Source organism: Physcomitrium patens, chromosome 15 (assembly GCF_059467195.1).
Source record: "Physcomitrium patens ecotype Gransden chromosome 15, ASM5946719v1, whole genome shotgun sequence".
NCBI classification, from domain to species: domain Eukaryota; kingdom Viridiplantae; phylum Streptophyta; class Bryopsida; order Funariales; family Funariaceae; genus Physcomitrium; species Physcomitrium patens.
In genome coordinates this window covers 13521062-13544856 of record NC_143424.1, presented here as the reverse complement: position 1 = coordinate 13544856, position 23795 = coordinate 13521062, and the positions used below count along the sequence as shown (strand labels likewise).

Genomic DNA, 23795 nt, shown 5'->3' with positions numbered 1-23795 from the left:
AACAATAACGAGCCACGACGTTCGTTCGCCACAATTACGAGGCACATGGGTACCATTGACTCACTCACGCTCTCACTCACTCAGCAAACAAGGTGAGAATGCCATTCCCTTTTTTGTTCTTCTTATTTTAAAAGTAAATTCGAACTTTTTGAGATTATGTGAGTAGTAGTGTTAATAAGAATAAGAATAATAATAACAATACAGAAGCCACGCCGAAGGAAGTTGGTCCAGGGAATCGGACCCGACGCACGCAGAGGAACGGAAGAGAGAGAGGGAAGGAGGGAGGGAGGAGGAATCCGTGGAGGTGGAGAGCGAGAGAGAAAATTCGTGCGACGCTGGATTGACTGCAGCAGTAGCAGAAGCAGGAAAGAGTAAGCAAGAATTGGCTTGTTGGGGAGGAAGGAAGGCGATGGGGGAGGGCGAGATAGTGAGTGAGGTTTCATCGTCACCCTTCAGTTGGGTACCGTCTCTCGCTCAAGCTCTCATCTCAGTCACTCTTTGCGCGATGGTGACGACGATGATTTTGTCTCCATTCTCTCTCTGGACTAGCAGCAGCAGCAGCAGTAGTTGTAATAGGCAGTAGGAGTAATTGGAGTAGCGTTACCCAAACCCAAAGTTACGTCACACGCAGAAATCGCATGGGCAAGTTGTTGCTGTTGCTGTTGTTGTTGCGTTGCTACTGCTTCTGCTGCCATGTTGGCTGTCTCGCTCGTTGGCCTTCTTCTCCCTCCCCGTGAACTATTACTGTTGTTTTTTTCTTTCCTCTCGTAGACTGGCGATTGCGCAGCTACAGTAGCGATCTGTTTTTAGCTTCTCCGAGGTATCTTTGCGTGATCACAGTCGCCGTCGGTCCGTTGTCTTCCGTTCTTCTGTTTCTCCCCCCCCCTCGTTTCCCCCTCAAACAAACTGCAGGAGAGACAGAAAGATGCCGGCTCATGTGACTTGGTGATTGGGTTGCCACCTTTTTCCTCCGCTGCTGGAGATTGCGAAGCTGGGGCCTTGGCAAGGGGAGCTTAGATTGTCGGCCCACTCGCAGGATGCGCGATGTGAGAGCTGCAGAGTGTGGCTATAGTGAGAACCTTGGATTGTTGCTAGATGATAGCTAGCCGCAGGTTTGTTCCAGTGTGATTGATTTCCCACGTTTCTTCTCCCTGAGCTAGTTTTTTTTTGTGGTCTACGAATGGCTATGACTGTGGTCGTGATTGATGCGCCCAGACCAATCCCTTCAATGAGTTCTTCAAGTCGAAACCAATTCTGTAGGTTAAAATCGCTCATGGCATTCTCGAGCATGAGCTCCACGTCGATGAGTCACTGTAGGTCGCTTCTCCCTACAGTTCATGGGAGGCAGGTTACATTCCGGCTTTCACAGCAAGAGAGACTCTGCATCTGCAGTTAGAGAGAGAGAGAGCGATAGCGAGAGTGTTATTATTTAGCTGTCTTTGAGATTTTGGGTTGAAACATTTACACGAATCCGGGCTTGCACACAATGTCGCTATGTAAGGCAAGTACCTCACTAAAGAGAGGCCTAGAGTTTGGTACTGGTTGGGATATTTGGATCTTTGCCACTCGGAGCCGGCTATTGCCTCCGGTCGCTATGTTCCCAACATCGCCTACGAGGACTTCTTCCTCCTCCGTAACTAAGTACCCATTCTAATTTCAGTGGTCCCTCTTCCTGTTTGTTGTGAACATTATCTTCTCTGGTGGTGAGGTTTGGTGCAATGTGGATACAAACACCAAACCACGATCTTGTCTTATCCTCACCTAGCCTTAGGCCAGCGGCTGTGAACATCTGCGAACTTCGCTGATTTTTCCGAACCTCTTTTGTAGGAGACATCGCTTCTGGATTCATAAATTTAAACTTGTCGTAAATAGTTGGGGTGTTGCCCTTCGTCTTCAACGACCTCTAAATCTGGAGTGCACCCTTACTTCATCCTCAGCTCTATTCTCTTTGACGTCATATTCCTTCTTAAACCCTTTAATTGTTAAGGTTATTGTCATTGGATCGCTTTAAGTTAAACTTTTAACCTCAATCAGAGGACTCTTAGTAGCCTTTGACTCGGAGATGCTTCATGAAGAGACCAGGTTTCGATCTAGTTTCATGCAATTTACTTGTTAAGTCCTTATTTCTGTCTAACTTGTGAAGTGGACAGATGAGACCTAACAGGCTACGTAACATGGTTTCTTTCCCTTCTGACAGCAATACTCTGCAGTTTAGACTCCTTTTGCTTCCCTCTTCGGAATTAATGGTAGCCAGGTTCACATCAATGCGAAGTTGACTGTCACTGATGTCGGTAGACTATTCATTGCCTTCCTATCCAGCTACACTGTGATTTGAAGAACTGCAGTCCTTCGCCTGTAAAAAGCAGAAATAATTTCTTTTGACCCAAGTGATGCACGATTGTATTGTCGAAACAACTTTGTGTCAAAACCTGAAACCAAATCCCCTAAATTTCGAGCTACATAGGTCATCACTTATGCTTTCAAAAGTTAATTTTGTTTTCCTCTGTTATTGCAGACAGCAGCTAGGAAGAGCAAGAGTAGGAAGGAAGCTCAGCATTGTTTCGGTCACTCGTCTTTGCAAGTGGACACATTTTTGGCATTTTGGTATTCGAAACTGAAGCTTGTGAAATACATCCATGTGCAGGATGGTGTTGTCTCCACGGACATTCTAGTCTCCTGATAAAGTAGGCTCACGTTGCTCGAAGAAGTGCGACTTCAATGGAGGAGATGGTTCAATCGTGGTTCAACAAAGAGGTGGTTCTGAGAGGAGGAGCTTCTCCGCCTTCTACGATATCGGGACCTCTGCATCTGCTTAAATGCTTTTACTAATGTTCTGGAGGCCAACCACATTCTAGACCAAAGATCTTTTGACACCAGAAAAATGGACAAGTTTCAGGAGAAAGAATCGTCTAAGCGGAGCTGGCCTTGGAAGAAGAAATCTAATGAAAAGGGATCCGTGGCGCCAGAGCTTGCTGGAGCTTCACCAGTCCATTCTTCCAGACTCATCGATGATCATCAGGTTAGAAATGGCAGCGTTTGTACACTAATTTCATGCTGAAATCAGAAAATTCTTTTAATTGGGTTATCACTTAACTGTTAGTTCTTGTGCCGCAGAAATGGGACTATCACCATCAGGAACTGTCAAAGCACTTGCACCAAGCGTCACCTCCACGGGTGCCCCCTGTCCTGCCGAAGCATGCCAAGCTGGACGTTAAGGATGGCCATGTAGTTTGCCAAGACCTTTTACGAGTAAATTTAGTAAATGATATTCGATTTCATTCATTAATCACGACGTGAATTGGTAAGTAAAGAAAAACAGCACTAATCTGCGATTTGAACTGTTTGATCCCCACAGGAGCAGGCCAGAGACTCCCACGAGCGCTGTCGCGAGGCTTTGAACGAAGCCAGGAGTCAGTGGAAGCAATCCGAGGAGCGAGCTCTAACAATGAATGAGAAGCTGAACGAGAAGCTGGCTAATGCCCTTGCGGATATTTCTACCAAAGATAACCTAGTAAAGCAACATGTCAAAGTGGCGGAGGAGGCTGTCACAGGATGGGAGAAGGCGGAGGCAGAAGCAGTGGCCATGAAAGCACAGTTAGATGTGGCTCTGCAACAAAAGCTGGCTACTGAGGACCGTGTTGCGCACTTGGATGGGGCGCTGAAGGAGTGCATGAAGCAGTTGAGGCATGTGAGGGAGGAGCAGGAGCAACGTATTCATGACACTCTTGTCAAGAAATCGCGCGAGTACGACAAATTGCGCATTGAGATGGAAACAAAGTTGGCCGAATCATCTCATATTCTATCCCAGACACGATCAGATCTTCTGGAGTCCAGAGCAGAAGTGACAGCCCTTAGCCACGCCTTGCAGGTCTAGTATCTCTACCAGTTCGTAATGCTCAGCTCTGCTGCTTTAAAAAAGTTGCTTCCAGTGCCATAGTGGATGATCTTCACGAATTAATATACTTATATATCACTTGAACAGGAACGTTCGAGAGGCTTAGCGGAGTTGAGCGAGGTGAAGGGGCGAGCTGACACAGAAATCAAAGTGCTTCAGGTAAGCATCCAAGGTCAATTCAGATTTTTTGAAAAATCTTCGACGTGTAGAGATGAAGTCGGAGGTCCGTGTGGACAAGCAACACCAGAAACGCGTACTGACTGATTGGTGGTTTTGGTGGCTGTAGGTGAGGCTGGAAACTATTGAGAAGGAAAACTCTCAACTCAAGTATGAAGTGCATGTGCTTAACAAAGAGCTTGAAATACGGAGTGAGGAGAGGGAGTACGAGCGCAAGGCTGTTGATATGGCGTCCAAGCAACACCTTGAGAGCGTGAAGAAAATCACGAAGCTGGAAGAGGAATGTAATCGACTGCGTCTGTTGGTTCGCAAAAAGCTTCCAGGTGGTCCCTCCTCAATCCTAGTCATACCGGTGGGTCCCGAATGATTTTTTGCATTCAGAAGGTTTGATACCTGAAATACGAGACCGTACTGTTACTACGTAATTTTCTTAGATTCTCAAAGTTTATATCCTCTATGTGGAGTAGTTCACGTTGTAGAGCGCCTGATTCGCACAGAGGAGATAGTAGAACTGGTCCCCACCTCCTCGAATTTCACAACGAGCAATTAGCACGTTGACTTGAATATCTTCACCTGGGCTCTCACACAGGTCACCTTGATGAGTGATCCCCTAGTGACAATTTGAATGAGGGCTTCTAATATTAACCTCTTGGATTAGAATCGGGGTCATCCAGAGTTGCGTTGACACAACCCCTGAAATTATATCACACCCTTCCTGAGCTGAATTTTTCAATCTTTTTAATTTGTAATTATCAAGTAAACTACATTGCCACCGCCATGATAACCAACAGTAGCAACTGCACTTGGCATCCTCAGGTCCAGCAGCAATCCAGAGGATGCGGATGGAGGTGGAAGGCATTGGAAAAGACAACAATGACAAGGCTCGGCGTCGCTCATTAGGCCGGAGTGCGAGCAGCGTGGACCAGTCCTCAGCTGAACCAATGCAAGAAAATGGAAATGGAAATGAAAATGGTAGGCGAAGTCGAGAGGCTCAGATGTTGGCAGAGCGAGTGGTGGCCATGGATGAGGAGATGAAAATGTTGAAGAATTCACTCGCGCAACGAACCGGGGAGCTCCAAGTGGCCCGCCTCATGTGCTCCAAAACTGCATCGCGCCTCTCAGTCGTGGAGGAAGAACTTAACCAAGCAAAACTTCATCACGGTACTCGTCTACAATCTTGCTCCCTAATCTTCAGAACACATTGCCAAATACATTGACCTCTTAATATTCGTAATCTTCGTGACTGACTCGACTGTGAAGGGAATCACTGAATGTTAGTAATTTTGATTTTGCAGAACCAACACAACAAGTGTCTGAATCTGATCCTACGAAACAAGGAAAAGGCTCAACGGGAAGCTTCACCGACACACGGCGAGACTCCCAAAACTTCGAGCTCATGGACGACTTCGCTCTCATGGAGCAGTTGGCAATGAAGGAAGCTTTGACCGAATCCGGAATTTCTACGCATAGTACAGTGCTCGTGTCTCATGAAATCGATTCAACATCAACTACTACTGCAGGGTCGATGCACCAGAAGGTCTTAGAGTTGGAGGAGTCCATAGCAGCTAAAGTACGTGAGCTAGAAGAATCCAAGGATCTCTGCCAAGACCTTAAGTCAAAGCTTGCAGCGGCTGAGGATCTAATTGCTGTGTTGCAAACTCGAAATTCAGCCAACGAGACCACTTTGATTAACCTGCAAGACCAGCTCGATCGACTGAACGAGGCCCGTCTTGAGCAAGAAATTGGTGGTGAACATGCTTCGACACCGATTTCATCCAAGAGGCTCTCGGGATACACCATCAAAGACATCCTCGTTAGGGAAAGATCAAAGAGAGGAACTCAAGTGTCTTCAGACGCGAGCTCCTCTGAATTAGGAGAAGTCCATGAGGATCACACGTCCATCTCCGACGCTGAGTCGAAGGCCAGCACCGTGCACTCGGAGTTAGCAGTTGCAGTATGTAAGATATTACATATCGTGGAAGCTTTGGCCCAGGCTACCGGAAATGAGCACAGTCCATTGAACTCTAATCACTCCGACGTGACAGTTGGCGAAATATGGTTGCAATTTGAATGGGAGAACATGGCGCTGGACAACACGATGCGCAACCTTGCCCACGTTAGCAATAGGTTCCTGCAAGGGAAGTATGATCTTATCGACTTTGTGACAGAGTTGGGGACAGCCTTGGACTCCATTATGGCTCTCAAATCGAACGAAGGCGCAAGGCATAGAGGAGAAGAGAGCAATGAAGAGATAGCAAGCGTCCACCAGGAGGCTCACAAGGATCTAGAACGGCAGAGTGAGGAGTTTGCCGATCTGAATGCTGAGCTTGACAGGCTAAAATCTGAGAAAGCAGAGACCGAGAGGCTCTTGGAGGAGGCAAACGAGCAGTTAGAGGTGTTCAAGGTCCAGCCACATGAATGGAAGCAACTGGTTTCCGACAGGAATATGTTATTACACGATCAGGTGACAATACGCTCAACTCTTCATGGCAGAATCACAAACTTAACTGTTGGGTCCTCAGATTCTGGTTTGTTCTAAGTTTGTGTGGCACAAACACATCGTTGTGGAATATTTGAGTTTATACGCACTACTTAGTAGATTGTGGATTTTACTTTTTTCTGGTATTTGCAGCAGGAGGCTGAATCTCCAGATACTGACAATGGAAAGGATCAAGATGACATCATCGAAGAAGAGTTGATGCAGCTATCATCTTCGAACCCCGCCCTTCGAGCTGCAAGTGGGGAGCTTAGTAAATTGCAAGACAAGGTGGCTGCTCTGGAAAGGGAGTTGAATGGTGAACGCCAGCGCTATGAAAGTGTTTCCACTCAGCTTACAGTGCTTCAGCAGCAAATCCGGAGGTACTGCCTCGTGCAATCCCACGTTTTACAGATAAGAATGATTTTGTGGTACAATTTCAATCCACCGTGCTTTGAAAACAACCATGAATCCGTCTTGTTACACTGAAGCTGACTATTTGTGGCTTATTTTCTTGTGATGCTGTCTGAAAGAGGACATGCTGTCAGCAGTGAAATTTCCGGGCTCTCTCACGGGGAGTTTTCAAGTCACTCTACGTCGGATGAAGACGAAGACGACACCAAATCCCTTAAGGTAGAGAACAAATGGCAACATCGAACTCAAACACTGTTTATGTCGACCTATTAGGAATGTTGTGTACACTATAACAACCTTAACCTCCAGAAGTATGCATTCCTTTCAAGTAACATATGTTCATATGAATGATGTACAGCAACGGAGAAGTGAGGCAGCAAAGCAGGAGGAGGAGGAGCGGCAGATAGCAGCAGCGGCACTGGCCGAGTGCCAGAGGACCATTCTAGTTCTGGGGAAGCAATTAAAATCCATGGGCGCCACCATTTCACCTCCACCTGACCTTCCCTCGTCAAACTCCTCCGAATCAGCAAACTCCATACAAAAGATGACTGAGAACATGGAGCTTCTCCGGTGGCAGACCGAAGCAGGATCCACCTTGAGCATACATAACCACATTCCGTCGGGGGTGAAGGACCGCTCCGGCCCTGGATCTCCATGGAACAACCACGCTGGACCTCGCCGGGCACCTCGCAGCCCCAGCCCAGCGCCACGAAACGGTGACTCCAGCTTTTACCTCCGAGCAGAGAATGGGACCAGCTATGGCAACACTGGTTGCAAAGGGCCGCAAACAGGCTTCTCTTCTCCGTCATGCTCCGAGTACTCCCCCCACGAGCCTCTCTCCATTCCAGGGTCTCCCTCCCGGGGCTCTGGAGCAACCCCCCAATCCAACGGCAGCCCTCGTGGCTTCAACGCAGATCCAGTCGCAGCCAATTTCAGCCGCTTCTACTCACTCTCTTCTGGCGCAACCTGATCCATCTCTTGCATCGGAACTGTACCCACAATTCAGTCCCATCGATTAGTTCATGTCACAGTAGTGGCTCTGCTCTTGAAGCTGTCGGCCGAAAGCTGCACTGCGCAATCACGTAACGTGCTTGTCTTCACTTGAGTTGTGAAACAATGCATTATTGACAGGTGGGTGTCACCTTTAAGTTTCTATGGCTCTTCATCATCATCTTCAGCTTCCACTGCTGTAAAGGTGTTATATATGGATGTTTTCAAAGCACTGGGTTGAAGGTTTCGTAATGTTTTATTGCCGATGGCCTTGGTTAGCCCCCGTTGCGCCGCAGTGTCTCTCATCTTGAGTATAGCCATTGCATATATGTATATGTGTGTGTTTGAACAATTGTTTTCATTACATGTAGATAATATAATGTAATATGAGTCGTGACAACTGTTTTCAGTCCATGAAGTGATGTTTCCACATCTTTGTGTCACTGCGGTTTGTGTGAAGGATTTGTTGTATGTGTAGGCCACCAGAGTGATAGCAATACACGATAAGATCAATCCTTGGTAGAAAGTTTTAGTGAATACTGAATTTTACGTACCAAGTTTGAGGTTTTCAAATGAACTGAAGGTGTAGTTAAGAGTCGTTTATTAAAAACAACAGACAAGAAGCAAATTCATTTTTTATACAATGTGGTGATCAAGTTTGGCAAACAATTTCCATGCAACAAATTCAAACCTTACAATAATTCAAAGATATTTTTGTGAAACATATGTATACTTTCCTAGTTTAAACCTTGTCAAATCTCCGAAGATGACGTTGTACGTAACGTTTTGAAATTTAAACTTTGCAGTTGTGCCAAGTCAATTAAAAAAATCACATAATTGACGAGGTTAAACAGTAAGAAATTTTCATGGCTACTTTTTTGTCCAATGATTATTAAGCGTGTTTGCCCTAATTCAAGAGAAGCTACACAGATATCATGGTATTATTTTGATCTCATCATTAACTAAACATAATTTGGTATTCTTGAATTTAACTCAAACTAATGTTACAAATTAGTGATTGATACCCTGATTAGTTCTAAACCCAATCTTATTAGTGTCTTCCATGTAAACAATAGTTTTAGATAATTAAGTGGATTAAACTTCTAAGAATAACCACATCAACAAATGATTTCATCCAAATCCATTATTCTCCGCCATCCAAAGTCATCCATCCAGTCGAACCTTCGTCTAGGCTAGTCTCCGTTGACGTCGAAACCCTAATTTCTGACAAGTTGATTGACGGGAAGCCGCTTCTCATAAAGCGGATTGGACCGATCGGAGCCGCTTCTCATAACGCGGAAAAAGTCGCAGCTTGCTGTCAATTACGAGGTGGGTCCCACTTTACGGAACCCCCAATTGCTGGGTTTCATAAAATATCTTTTACGCTTCACGATTTAGTTGACATCTCTGCGTGTGGTATAAATGCAGAAATAACTGTTTCGCGTAATCGAATATTTTGCACCGATGCAAGGGTGTGGATAGAATTTAGTCATCTGATAGGCATGTGTGTCACGATTTCTCTCACGCTTGTGTCTGTGCGTTTCGGTTTTGATTACTATAAACAAATTACTGTGCAAGAGTTTGTACTGCCATCATGCCCTTTCGTGTAGTTAGGGCACTGTGGCACATTTTCTGATCCCCCTCGTGTGAGTGATTCATACAGAGGAATGCTGTTTATTGGTCCCGTATATGAATTTGTTCAGATGTATGCGTGTGCTGTTTGATTTCTTGATTGAGAAGGTGGAGGGGAGGAAGCAAGCATCTGCTGATGCCTTGATGAACTAATCTCAGTTCATCATGGTCTGCATTGGTGAAAGCGTGTCACCCAGCAAGTTACGTCTACATTTGCTTAAGGTTGTTAACAAAGTGTCAGTAGTGGCTTATGTTCACACTATTAGGTCCGTGTCGGTTGTGAAAGAAATCACCAGAAACAGGTGCATTGTTACATTAAGTCATGGTTGGCTGTGCATCATTTCGTGGACACCTACGATTTGTGAAGCTTTCTTCAATTAAGGATTCTCCTGGGTTCATAGAGACTCATAAAATGACATGAAACTGCTGATGTTAGTGGAGGGGTGTCCTGAATGCAATGCACACGGAAGCTTTTCAAAATAGGACCGTGGTGACAGGCATTGAGCACAACTATAAATTAAATATTGATTCCTCTTTAAAAACTAGTTTTGCTTCAAGTTTTTCTTCGATCTTTTCTTCCAACATCAGTTCTCTCCAAGTGCGGCGAGATTTCCCTTAACATTTTATATTATCAACTTCAGGAGATCTCGGGTATGCGTACTTCGTTGGACCAAGAGTGCCGGCAGCAGGACTGTCGTCAATCGCAAGCACCGTAGTCGTGGTGCACATGGTAGATCATGGATTATTTGGAGCCCAACAAGCGGTCAAATTACCAACAGTTTGTCTCAATCGTGCAGGCGTAAGGTGTCAAGTCCCAATCAAATCTAAAATTTGGTCTCTAATAGGTCCCTTTGTGACTATTTGTAAACTCTCAAACTGTACAATTCAGTATCTCTATCTTACATGAGCACCAATTTAAATTGCTAATGTTCATATCAAAAGCTAATTTATCTCAATTTGTAATAGCATTGGAGTTTATGATTTAAGGAAGAACAGAACAATTTAATACAGAAACATGGCTCCAATTTAATGAAAAAGTTCAATTTAATTTACCCCCCTCCCTCTTTTTTTTGTTAATGCATAACACATGATTTTGACCCTCACACATTTTTTTTCTAGTAATCTAAGAAACACAACTATACTTCAACTTAATGGCAACTAATGGCTTATTTTCTATCAAAATTTAAGATAGTGGAAAAAAATAAAAAATAAAAAATCAGACTTGCCTTGAAAATAGCTTCGGTGTTATAGTGTTGAAAATACACCCTCTTTGCCACAAAATTTGCAATGCTCCTTGCAAAAATACTCAAATCGATGGAACGATTTATTTTCCTATTTCTCCTTTATACTGCCCAAGATGGCAAAGACCTCAATTCAACTGGCTATGAGCAATTTGAAGAGCTTGTTTACACATTCTTCAAAGAAAGTCAATCTACACTTGTAAGACTTATTTCAAAACTCCTCCACCTAATGGTGCACTCAATTCTACTTTATTAAGTTGGAAAAATAGCTCTTTTCATTAAGCTACTTATCCACAACTTCATTCAACCTTCCTACAAACAACTCCACAATATGAAGTTCCTTGAGAAGAATAAATTTTATCCTAGTTTTTTTACTTGTTTGTTTTCTCCATTCACTAATGAATGTTGAAAAGGGAGAAAATCATACATATTAGTTGGATATGTTGAGATTTATTTGAAGTTGCTTTGCTTTACATGCAAGTGCAATGACAACAAGTCCATATAGGAAAATGATTGCAACTTTAGTTTTATATTAGTCAAAGCTAAGTAATATAATATAACCTTCATATCTACAAATGATCCGAAATCAACAATTCTATATAGAAAATTATATTTTTTTGCTATATAATTGCAATTCTATAAAAATTGATGCATTCCTTCAAATCTTCTATTTTAAATGTAAAAACATTGCTAAGTCTTTTCAATTACAATAGAAAAACTTCAATTTAAGTAGCAGCAAGAATACCTTCTATTATTGATTAAATAAGCCAAAAATGGTTTAATATCCACCTTTCAATCCTTCTAATAAAGTCTTTTCCATTGAATATTTAGTAAAAGCTTTACAAAAGGTATCTTCCATCATGGAGCTCCATGATTTTTGGTAGTTGTTGTAAGTATAAGAAGCAATGGCAGAAGCTTGCTGTAAACATAATAATCTATTGCAGTTACATAGTTTCTATTACCTAACTGTTACCAACTACATAATCTTTCATCTTGTCATAGGAATTTTTGATTGTCAATCTCTTTTGCTATTATATTAGTTATTAAGTAGATACTTTATCTAAATAAGATTACTAATAGGATTATTATTAGGATTTTTAAAATGACTCTTTTATATGTCAATGTAGTACATGCTAATGCATTGTCATCATCATTGGTCAGAGAAGGTGACATCAATATATTCAATGGTTTATAAAGAAATCTTGTCAATTTTTTCAAATAGTAGTGCAAAATCTGTACTTAAATCCAACCAAACCAAGATTGGAGAGAATCCATCAATTCTACTAACTAAGAACTATATAAGATTTTTTGTGAAAACAACTAGAAGGTAAATTTATATTTCCAAAGAAGTGATGGTAGCCAAAGCTTGCTTTATAAAAGATTACTTGGTGGTGTCTAATTTTGTTGGAAATATTTTTATTCAATTATAGTTTAAGATTTGGTTATTGATCTTCAATATGACTTTCAGTAGTAACAAAATAATAGCCAATGATAGCATAGGTCAAGGATTTTTTTGCCTTAAAGTATTAACTAAGAAAGTAGCACAATAAAATCTTAGCACTTATGTCCTATCGAGCCACTAATATCTTGAGTATTTTCCAACCTTGGCATCTTCATTTTGATCCAAATATACAAAGAGGTATAATCATTTCAACTTAAATTATACTAAAAAAGAAAAGTTGCCTTGACAATTCTTTAATATAGATTCAATAATTATAAGTTGTTTGGACAAAATATTAGCCATAGATACAAATAATAATACTTTCACAAATCCCTATATCTATATCATCTTTGACATAAGCCATAGATAGAAGACCAAATTTAAAATCAAGGATTAAAAGATATACAAATTAATTATTGTAATTATTGACTATACTCACTTCACGATCAAATTTATATTCTATCTTGACATTCATTATAAAATTTAATCATATTTTCATAAGTTATATAACAGGGTATAGATAAGATAATTGTATAGATAGTTAGAACCATGGAAGTTTCTAAAATTGAGGTTATGTTAGTCGACTAGGTAGGACCTATCATAGAACATTCTAAAAATAATTTAAGGCAATTATTTAGATAGGATCTATCATGAAACCTTCTAAAAAAGGCTTAAGGTAGTTATATAGATGGAGCCTACTATAGAATCTTCTAAAAAAAATTCAAGGCGATTATCTAGGTGGAACCTTGTGATTGCTCGTTTTACTTATTCCGGAAGAAACCTCCCAGCATAAACCCATATAAGGGGATTTGAACATGGGAAATGACCCTGTATATGAGCTCCAATTGTTAGGGTCACGCAATTAACCGCTACTATTGAATGCTTACTATACCGAAGAACACTTAACTTTTCCTCCTATTGTCCACTCTCTCATATCAATACAATAACATCCACGACAACGATTTCAGTACCCTGTGTAATTCACGAACACACAAGCATATTCCAAACCCTGGAACAAACAACTTCCAATCTACAGAATCTAATCAAGACAATTCCTTCGATTACAATTCCTCTCCACTAAACTTACAACCTTGCAATAAACAGTGACTGGAAACTTCCATATGTCTTCAATCTTTCACAACAATTGATAAATAGTAATCCATAAACAACTTCGTAAATCAAACATTAATTCATTAAATCGATTCTCTTCACTAGAATCAACACTAATACAAAAGAAACAAGAAAACTAAGAAGAAGAGATAGCACCAAGCTTATCCCCGATTGAGTACTATTGCAGTGTGGCATTTTCTTCCCCTCTCCCATCCTCCTTATACTACAACGAGATACCAACTCCTATACTACAGATGATAACTACTTTTCCTGACTATTCATCCATTCTACCTACTGAACCACCTTTTCAGTAATTATCTATCCATATTTATACTATACACTAGGTATCTACATTCTGAAAATAACTACTTATTCTACAAACCTATTATAAAACCTTCTAAAAAAAGAATTTAAGGTAGTTATCTAGGTGAGGCCTACTACCTACGAATATTCTAGAAAGTCCAGGGTAGTAGCATAAGGTATAAATAGGACTGACTAAGGCCTTTTGGGGCATCTAGTAATGTATGGCTTTAAATCCTTTCTCTTAGTAAAATTTGATTTTGCATCTTTTTGTTCAGTTTTATTTTGTTTTGTTTCCATTTATCCGGTTTTGTCTTTCATGTCCTATTCTATTTAGTTCCATTTATTTATTTTTTAATCTATTTTATCTTATTCTATAATGAGGCTTTATATTACTATAGTTGAGAAGGATCTTGGATTTTTGAGATAGTCTAGTGTTGTTTCATTGATATCAGAGTGAGTATTAGATTGTTTACTTTTGGTTGCATATCAATAGTCATCATCTAGTCCAAGGTCAGTTGTTGTAGTCACATTGGATACTGTGTTGATGCTATCATGAGTTACTTTTAAAAAATCAATCAAGAAGTAAAAAAGCATTATAATAATGGAATCTAGTGGAGAAATTATAGTATGGGAGATATAGTGGAGTAATCTCATATGGAAGTTCAAATACAACACATCATAGTTTAGATAGCCACTTTGCAAGGGCAAATAGAAGCATTGAAGATAAAGAAGCCGACATTTGTTTGGTTGAAATTGAGTAAGCTTAGTACATAATCTGGAACTTCAAGACAAGAAGATGTATGTCAATGGCTCTTCAACATGCAACAATACTTCCAACTATCTAGGGCAAATATCGATGAAGGAATCATATATGCAGTCAACTATTTGAGAGATGCGATAGCCATTTGGTGACAATATTGAGTTCAAGGCTATAGAGCTCAAGGTAGATTTTGTGATTGAGAGGAGTTTGAGACTAAGTTTAAGAATCAATTTTGGCCCATCAATGCGGTGTCATATTACATGTTGTCTTGTTTGGAAATGCACTGGGTACCTAGCTATGGAAGGTGAGGTTGTGTTTCACAAGTATCTAAGAAATCCTAATGGATTTCACATATATAAGAAGTACTAAAAAACACTCTTTTTAGTAGCCTCAATCATACATAAACCCCAATTACCTTGTTACTTTCATATTTAAGCAATTTGGATTTTTCTTATAAGCCCTAATTCTAATTAGTGAGCTTTGATAAACTGTAACTTCTAATCTAATCATCCACTTGATGTGAAATTTTGCTTACAATTGGCAATGTAAGTCTTCTATATGCTTAAGAAATTTCAGCACCATTCAACTTAAAAATTGTGAAAAAACCTCCAAAAATTACATTGGTATCACATGGCCTCCAACTTGAAAGGTGATGCAAAAGTTCTAGCAATGATTTTTTCTTCTCCAACTATTAACTTCAATTCAAAATTGGTGTATAGTTTGATCTTTAAGTCTTCTAAGACCAAGCAAAATTTTACCTTGATCCAACAAGTAGATCTCTAGATATCATAGAAATCCTATCCAACTCCAAACTACCAACTTCTGATATGTTCTTGTACCAAAACCGAGATATCTTCTAATTGCACCATTGAATTATCACAAAATTTCACATACATTTATAAAACCTAATTAACCAAGTACCATCAAAATTTGAATAGTAGATGTGACATCAATTTTATGAACTAGCCAAGAGTACTAGCCCTAATTTCATTATATAAATCCCAAGTTGCCAATACAAACCTTGACTTTCAACAACAATCGCTAAGTTCCAAAAAATCCTACAAAACCAATCTTATGTCTTTGGAACAAGCTCCAACCTACCTCTCAAATCGTAATCTTTGATCTTCAAATAAAAACCTATTTTGTCTTAGGCAATTGTTTTAGTGGCTAAAGGTCTGATTTTGATCTTAGCTCATAAATAGTCGACCCCCAGGTATTAATCCAATCTATCCTAAGGAATTTTTAGTCCAACCATATCTTCAACTTAATCGTAGTATAAATCATACTAATTATTTGCCTCTTCTAACTTGATTTTATCAATTTATGGTCTTTCTAAGGTAATAAAAGTGTTTCTACAATCTAGAAGGTAAAAGTACTAATCGACCTTCAATCTACTAACTATTAAGATAAGAAAATAACTTAAGAGGCTTTTATAAAAGCCATGTTTAGATACCTTGAATTATTATTAAACTAAGATAATTAGATATTAATTATAAATTCAACTTTGATTGTAGTTTCATTATATAGTTGTATAACATCTCGATAGCAGAGAAGATAAGATGTGATCAATTAGCAAAACTTACACAAGCTAGGTCAGTGCAAGTTTATGTCTCTTGATTTAAGTCCCTATGTCTCCAAATTGACAATGTTTTGGAGGCGAAGATGATGGATCAATTTCTATGAGGTTTGAAACCTAGGATTTAGTGAGAGGTAGAGCTAAAGGATCCTTAAACATTCAAAGGTGCATTTTGGATTGTAAAGAGGGTTGATGCTATTCAAAGACATGTTAGTACAAAAGAGATTGTATTTCTATTATTAGGAGCTAGGCCATTAGATCAAAGGTTGTCCAAAACGTCAAAATTCAAGTACCAATAAGACAAGGCGAGTTCATAGTTTCAAAACTTACTAAGTTGATAATCAATCAGAGTAGGAAAATGGGACTTTCTAGTAAAGGCATCGAGGGCCAATATTGGTGATAGCTACTATCTCTCAAAGACAAATGATATGACCTCAAACAAATATAAAAAGAGTTGACTGGTGCATTTAATAAGACTATTTAAAAGACAACCATGTTGAGTACTTGTAGATTGTGGCTCTACAAAAAATTACATCTCAACTAAAATTACCAACTGGGTTGGAATTAAAACTAAAGCAATCAAAGAAGGAAGTATATACCTTGCAAATGACTAAGAGAATGTATTAAATAAAACATGTGAAGAAAAAATCTTGAGATTGATAGATGCTTATGTCTTATGAGAGAAATTTAAGGTGACAAAGCTAAGGTATGATGTTATCCTTGGTATGCCATGGTTAGAGATAAGAAATAAGCAAGTTGATTGGGTAGTAAGGACAATCTCTTTTGAAGATAGAGGATGCAAGGTGATTCTTTGCACCTCCGCATCAAGTAAAGAAGAAAGAAAATCTGCAACCAAAGATTTATTTATAGAGACGACCTTTATGAAGAAGTAAATACAACATAAGCAACCAATATATATGGTGGTTCCACATCTTGCATCAATAGTGGAAAAGACAACTGAACGAGTAGAATGGACAGAGCAACTTATATAAGAATATTATGATATCTTTCTAATCGACCTACCTAGTGGTGTACCTCCTAATTGAGGTGCTCGCTTTCAAATAGAACTATTACTTGGAGCCAAACCAATAAGTCGACCAATTTATCGCCTAACACCAAAAGAACTTAAAGAGCTGTAGAAGACATTGGACAAACTTTTGAAAAAAGACCTCATTTGAGAAAGCACATCACCATGGGGAGCACTCATACTCTTTGTACCCAAGAAAGATGGTAGATTTTACCTTTGCATTGACTATTAAGGCCTCAATAAACAGACTGTTAAAAATGCATATCTACTTCTACACATGGATGATCTTTTGGATTAACTTCGAGGTACAAATATCTTTAGTAAATTAGATCTTTGAAGTGGCTATTGACAAATACCTATTGCAAAAGAGGATGTAGAAAAGTTGACATTTTGTATGCACTGTGGACATTTCAAATAGCTGGTTTTATCCTTTGGCCTCACTAATGCTCTAGCCTCTTTTATGGGTGAGATGAATAGATTGTTTTGAGAGCTTTTGGAAAAATATGTAATTGTCTTTATTGATGATATCCTTATATATAATAAAATCCCTAAAGAGCATGAGCGACACCTACAAGAAGTATTATGTTGGCTACAAGATAGTTGCTTCTATTGCAAGTAATAAAAATGTGAACTTTGGAAGTTGGAAGTCAAATTTTTGAGGCATGTAGTGTCTCCAAAGGTGTACGTATAGAGCAAGATAATGTAAAATTAGTAAAGGATTGACCAACGTCCAAAGATGCTTCTGAAGTTTACTCATTTTTAGGCCTTATTCAATACTATCACTATTTTGTTTAGAGATTTGCTCACATTGTTGCCTTATTAACAAACTTATTCGAGAAATGTGCTGCATTTGAATGGAAATTGGAGCAATAAAATGCCTTTGATAAGTTGAAAGAAGCACTCATTACTACTCCAATATTCCAACCGTATGATCGTAATCTTCTTTATACGTATAATATTGATGATTCCGACTTTACTATTGGAGCAGTCTTTCAACAAGACTTTGGTAAGAGCCTTCAACATGTGGCATATGAATCATGAAAGCTTAGAAGGGCAGAGCGCAATTATTTTGTACATGACCAAGAGTAATTAGTGATCATATATGCCACATAAGTGTAGCAACACTATCTGTTGGAGAAGCGAGTGGTTGTTTGAATTGACCATCGACCCTTGCTATATGATTTGTTTCTAAAAAATGTAAAATCACAGCATTATCATTAGAAAGAATAGTTATAGCTTTTTAATATCTAGCTTGAGTAGAAAAAAGGCAACAACATACTGTCTTAGATAGCTTATTATCGAGATCAGACTTGAAAGATGAATCGAAAGACAAGGCAGAAGTTGCTACCATTAGTAGTGTATGCTACAGATAATACCAACATTATGTGTTTGCATACCGAGGTTATTGTCTTTATATATTGACTCTTGAAGCAACTTTACTTAGGCATAGTGTACTTGGATATTGATGCTCTAATGCTTGTATAAGTCTTCATTGATATTGTCTTTTATCACCTATGAATTATCTTGTGTTATCATTTTAGATCAGGATCTTTACTTCATAGAAAGTTTTTGAGAAGCCTTGTTCAAGCTACTAGGTATACGACTTGCCATGTCTACAACCTTCCATCCCTAAATATATGGATAAACAAAGCATGCAAATCAAACCTTAGAGGATATGCTGTAGGTATTTGTAGTGGTTCATTATAGTGATTAGGATGAATACTTGATGCCCTTGGAATTTGCTTACAGTGATAGTATTCAAGTAAGTACTAGTCATTTATCATTTTTCTCTAGTATTGGTCAACATCCAATTATACCAATAACTCTCCATGAGTCCATTGATACCAACAACTCGATAGCAGAGAAATTTATACAATGGCCTTATAAGAGACATTGCACCCCCTCTTTACTATGTAGAATCAACAAAAGAAATATGCAAATAACCACCAACAACATAAGATCTTTGAGAAGGGTGATCATGTGTTACTCTCTAACGCCAACTTGTCACTTACTACATCAACCCAAATCCATAAATTAGCGATGGCTTAGACCTTTCTGTATTTTTGCATTGATTTTTGATGTTGTATATCACCTTGAGCTTCCGCCACATATTTGAGTCCATCCAGTCTTTCATGTTTCGCAATTAAAGGAATTTTATATTAAGTCAAAGTACTTTTCTAATCAACACCAACCACCACCACTACCAGTTGTAGTTAATGATCAATAAGAATATGAAGTAGATAGTATTTTATAGCATCACTACCTTTGTCGTCGTAGTGAACATCCACAACTTCACTACGAAATTCTTTAGAAAGGTTATCCCATTTACAATGTAACATGGGAACATGCAAAAAAGCTCATTAATTGCCAAGAGACAATTTGTAGATAACATTGAAAGTGAAATGAGGATGTTTTATATAAGTGGAAGAGAATTAACTATAACAAGGTATAGACAAGATAATCGTATAGATAATTAGAATCATAAAAGCTTCTAAAATTGAGGTTAGGTTAGTGGATCAGGTAGGACCTATCGTGGAACATTCTAAAAAGAGTTTATGGCAGTTATTTAGGTGGAGTCTGCCATGGAACCTTCTAGAAAAGATTTACGGTGGTTATCTAGGTGGAGCCTACTATAAAAACTTCTAAAAAAATAATTTAAGTCAATTATCTAAGTGAGGCCTTCCACCTAAGAATATTCTAGAAAGTCTAGGATAGTAGGACAAGATATAAATAAGACTCGCCAAGGCCTTTTGGAGCATCTGATCAAGTATGGCTTTAGATATTTTTTCTTAGTAAAATTTGGTTTTACAACTTTCTCTTCAGTTCTATTCTATTTTGTTTTCATTTGCTCAATTTTATCTTTCATGTCCTATTCTATTTATTTCCATTCAATTTTATTCTGGTCTATTTTTTTTCTATTTTGTGACGAGACTTTATACTATTGTAGATTAGAAAGATCTTGGATTTTTGAAATAATCCAATCATGTTTCAAGTTGAGAATAAAGTTAGCCAATGCAATTGAAGAGTAGCAACAACACAAAGAATATGAGAGACCACATATAAGTGACATCTCTCAAGAGATTAATATCTAATGATGTTTATTAGTAGATGAAGATGGATTTATTACAATGGAAGGAAGATTCAAAAAAAATGATCAAAGTTCTCTTCAACTCTTAGCCTCTCTCACTCTTCTATATACAACCATGCTTAAGCCAACTACTGAATAAAGGTCTTGAGATACACACCAATAAACTAAAAGACTAGAAATTTAAAGAAAAATAAAAGATTATACCTCTAACTTGACTAGAGATCGGCTTAAATAAGAAATCTTAATATTTTCTTCAAATTCTACTAGTACTATCTAACTATATGAAAATATCATTAACAATTATCAACCTAATTCAAATAATGCAAGATTGCATGCCATAACAAATTCTAAGATTAATTGTTGTCCATCGTTGTCGACTTCAAATCTCCATCTAGAGATGAAGGCGATGGTAGCAATTCCATTATATACATCCACAAAATATGCCAGTTGATATTTGTACAATTTCAACCAATCTACTAATATCATAACAATTGCTTCATAAGACTTGTAACGTTTGTCAATGCCCGCAAGAAGCCATAGCCCTTTCTTGTCCTTTCTATAATTTGATCAATAAGTGGTGACTTTATTCCAAAGATTAGTAAACTATAGTTGACAATATAAATACAAATTAATTGCATAATTTGGTTTAAGGCACCACAAGTTGTTTATAATAGTTTGATCTTTAACTATTAATATCCATGGCCTCAATAATAGGTATAAGATGGATAGACTTAGAAATTACATCAAATCCATTGAGAGTGGTATAGATATCATACTATTACAAGAACATATGCTTTAAAGAGATAAAACTCACAAATTAGGTAGAATTATATGGCAACACTATGAACATTGGATAACAAAAGCCACACCAAATTATAATATAGATGGATCAGAGGATCTTGGTAGAGACAAGGTATACACTCTATTGTCTAACAAATTAATCCTATATGTTACAAAACATGCTTCAATTATACATTACCAAGTAATATGGATATGAGAAAGTAATATTTTTGGAAGAGACCTCGACATGTTTAACATCTATGCTTCAAATTACCTCAATAAGAAAATAATATTGTGGTAAGAATTATTAACCAATCTTTATTTTAATTGTAAAAGATAATTCAATAAGGATTTTAATATAATAAAAAAGGCTCGAGATAAGTTATCACATTGTACACAATTACTAATCAAAAGTAAAAAAATTAATATAGAACTAATTTAAGAACTATTTCTAGATACAATCTCAAACCACCACTTAGACTTGCTAAAACTCTTCCTTCAAGATAAAACACAAAGAAGAAGTACATATAAGATGAATGCCAACTTCTTAGAAGACTTGGTGATGAAAAAAACACTTGCTTATATCTAATCAAAATACAAGGGTCTCAACTTTCATTTTTTTAGGTGCATTTGCAAATTTACAAAATAATACAAAACTTTTTATGAAGCCAAAGCCAAGGAGAGCTATCATTGCAAGGTACTATATCAATTTGTAATGACTAATATCCATAAAATCTTACAATCGAACTTCAATAATCTAGTATTATAAGCCATTATAAAAGATTGTTGAGAAGAATTCTTTTTAGTAGAATTTTGCAAACCAAAAAGATCCTAGATTTAGACATAACTTTGTTGGCAAATCAAAGGTAATACCATGAACTAAGAATTTTTCATGGAAATTTGTTAAAAGCTAATCTAATCTATCATTACTAAACTTTAGAATCTCAATAGTGAACAAATAACTGAACAAATTGCAATTGCCAATATGTACACATCCTACTTCTCTGAGTTTTATAGGAATAGAGGTTGAGATAGAGATTTAGAGGTGACCAAGCTATTATCTTAAATGCTTTACTATCCAACATAATATCTAGCATGGAAAAATTATTGAAACAATCTACACAAATAATATAGCTATATGAAGCTGTGATAGATATGGCTAAAGACCACATCTTTGGCTTAAATAGAATTGCACTTAATTTTTTCATAGAATTTTGGCATACCATAGAAATAAATTATTCTTATATAGTAACTAAGACTATTGTAAGAAATTAATTTTTGAAAGTTATTACTAAAGAATTGATAATACTAATATATAAGTGAAGTCATAAAAAATCACTAGGCAATTGGAGGCCTATCATTTTATTCAACGTGGCTTATAAGATATATACTAAGGTGCTTCAAAAGAGATTCTATAAATTTCTAGGAATAATTATTAGTCATGATCAAAGTACATTTATATCTAATAGATTTATTTTAGATAATATCTTTTTTTTTTATCTATGAGACCTTAGCATGAACCAAAAAAATTAAAGAAAATTTGTTTTTTTTTTTTATTATTTTTTAAACTAGACTTCTATAAGGTCTATAATTGTGTAAATTGGTGTTTTCTATTTAATACAATAATTAGAATAGACTTTCTATAAGAATTCACTGATAAAGATTACATTTGATGGAACAAAGGTTTTGATTAATGTTAATGGCCGGGCTACCACATCCTTTTTAATCCACAAAAGAATTAGAGAAGGATGTCTAGTGGTCCCTTACCTCTTTTTAATTGTAGGTGAGGTATTTAATGTTTGAGTCAGGTTAACCTAACAACATAGACTTATTCAAGAAATTAAATTACTTTCCTATGTAGTCCAATAATTCATATTATAATATGCAAATAATACATTATTTACTATCATAGCTGATTATAGCTTAATTGCAAATTTAGTGAAGATCCTTGATATATTCAATAAAACTTATGGACTAATAATTAATTGGATCAAATCTGGGACTTATTAGATTGAAAAGAAAGAACCAATTCGAGCATGGGTACAAACATGAGAATGGATTTGGATAAAACAAAGAAACATTTGGGGTGGAGATCTCCACACCTAGTATTGATGAAGTATTGGTCAACATAGTTAAGAAGAAGTTGGCATACTAGAGCACTATTAAGCTTTCTTTGGCTAGTAGATGCTTTATTGCCAATCAAATGCTAATGTCTAGAATTTGGTTCTTTATTGGTATGTACATGGAAGCTAAGAAGGCTATCAAGTAAGTAAAAGGTGTCCTTAGGAATTACTTGTAAGTAGGGCATGAACACATGATCCGCACTTAAGTTGCATGGAACATTTGTATGTATAAGAAATTGCTTGGTGGTCTTAGTCTCACTGACCCCAGATGATATCACACAAGACCTTCTCAGCAAATAGATAATACAAGCTTGCAAACCAGGCCGGTCAAATCTACAATTATTCCTCAAATATAGACTAGATTGCTTCTAGCCCAGAAAAGGCAATCAATGGCCATCAAGCCCCTCCTGGTACATGGTTAAATCCCACAAGAGTGCACCTGGCTCAAAGATATGGAACATGGTAGGTTGGACTTGGAAATGAAACACCCATTACATACAATGGTGCTGAGCCACCTCATATGCCTTGAACATGGAGTTAAGGCATAGCCCAAAATTTACTTCAAGTATTCAACTGGCATTTTCTAGGCAAAGAGTTGCAACACTCTCAAATAGAGGACTAAACATGATTAGCTCCTGTTGGTCCCTGTCAGTGTAAGTCTTCCAACAGTGGAACACTGCCCAAACCAAATATCAGATGTTAGCAAAGGAGGAGCATGGATGGGCAACCATGTGCTGCCATCCAGCAATCACATGGCGAGCT

General features: G+C 37.8%; 1 protein-coding gene and 1 long non-coding RNA gene across 12 annotated transcripts; both read left to right on the top strand.

Annotated features, from left to right (window-relative positions):
• The first annotated feature begins 228 nt into the window (after positions 1–228).
• On the top strand, positions 229–8366 carry LOC112292884 (uncharacterized). Of its 11 annotated transcripts, none has more exons than XM_090256508.1 (11): positions 229–371; positions 2645–3019; positions 3115–3225; positions 3356–3868; positions 3983–4054; positions 4182–4395; positions 4889–5233; positions 5368–6536; positions 6705–6931; positions 7082–7181; positions 7321–8366. In XM_090256508.1, exons 2-11 carry the CDS (start codon positions 2882–2884, stop codon positions 7930–7932), a joined length of 3501 nt encoding a protein of 1166 aa, XP_090112634.1. In that variant the 5' UTR covers positions 229–371; positions 2645–2881; the 3' UTR covers positions 7933–8366. The 11 variants fall into 11 exon arrangements, with proteins under 11 accessions (XP_090112634.1, XP_090112636.1, XP_024397599.2 ...); XM_024541831.3 differs by having other exon boundaries at positions 233–455; XM_090256509.1 differs by having other exon boundaries at positions 233–460; positions 6708–6931.
• An 849-nt stretch (positions 8367–9215) lies between these two features.
• On the top strand, positions 9216–10638 carry LOC149987755 (uncharacterized). The gene is made up of 2 exons (XR_016506742.1): positions 9216–9281; positions 9381–10638. It is a non-coding gene; the product is annotated as an uncharacterized LOC149987755 (long non-coding RNA).
• Positions 10639–23795: the final 13157 nt, after the last annotated feature.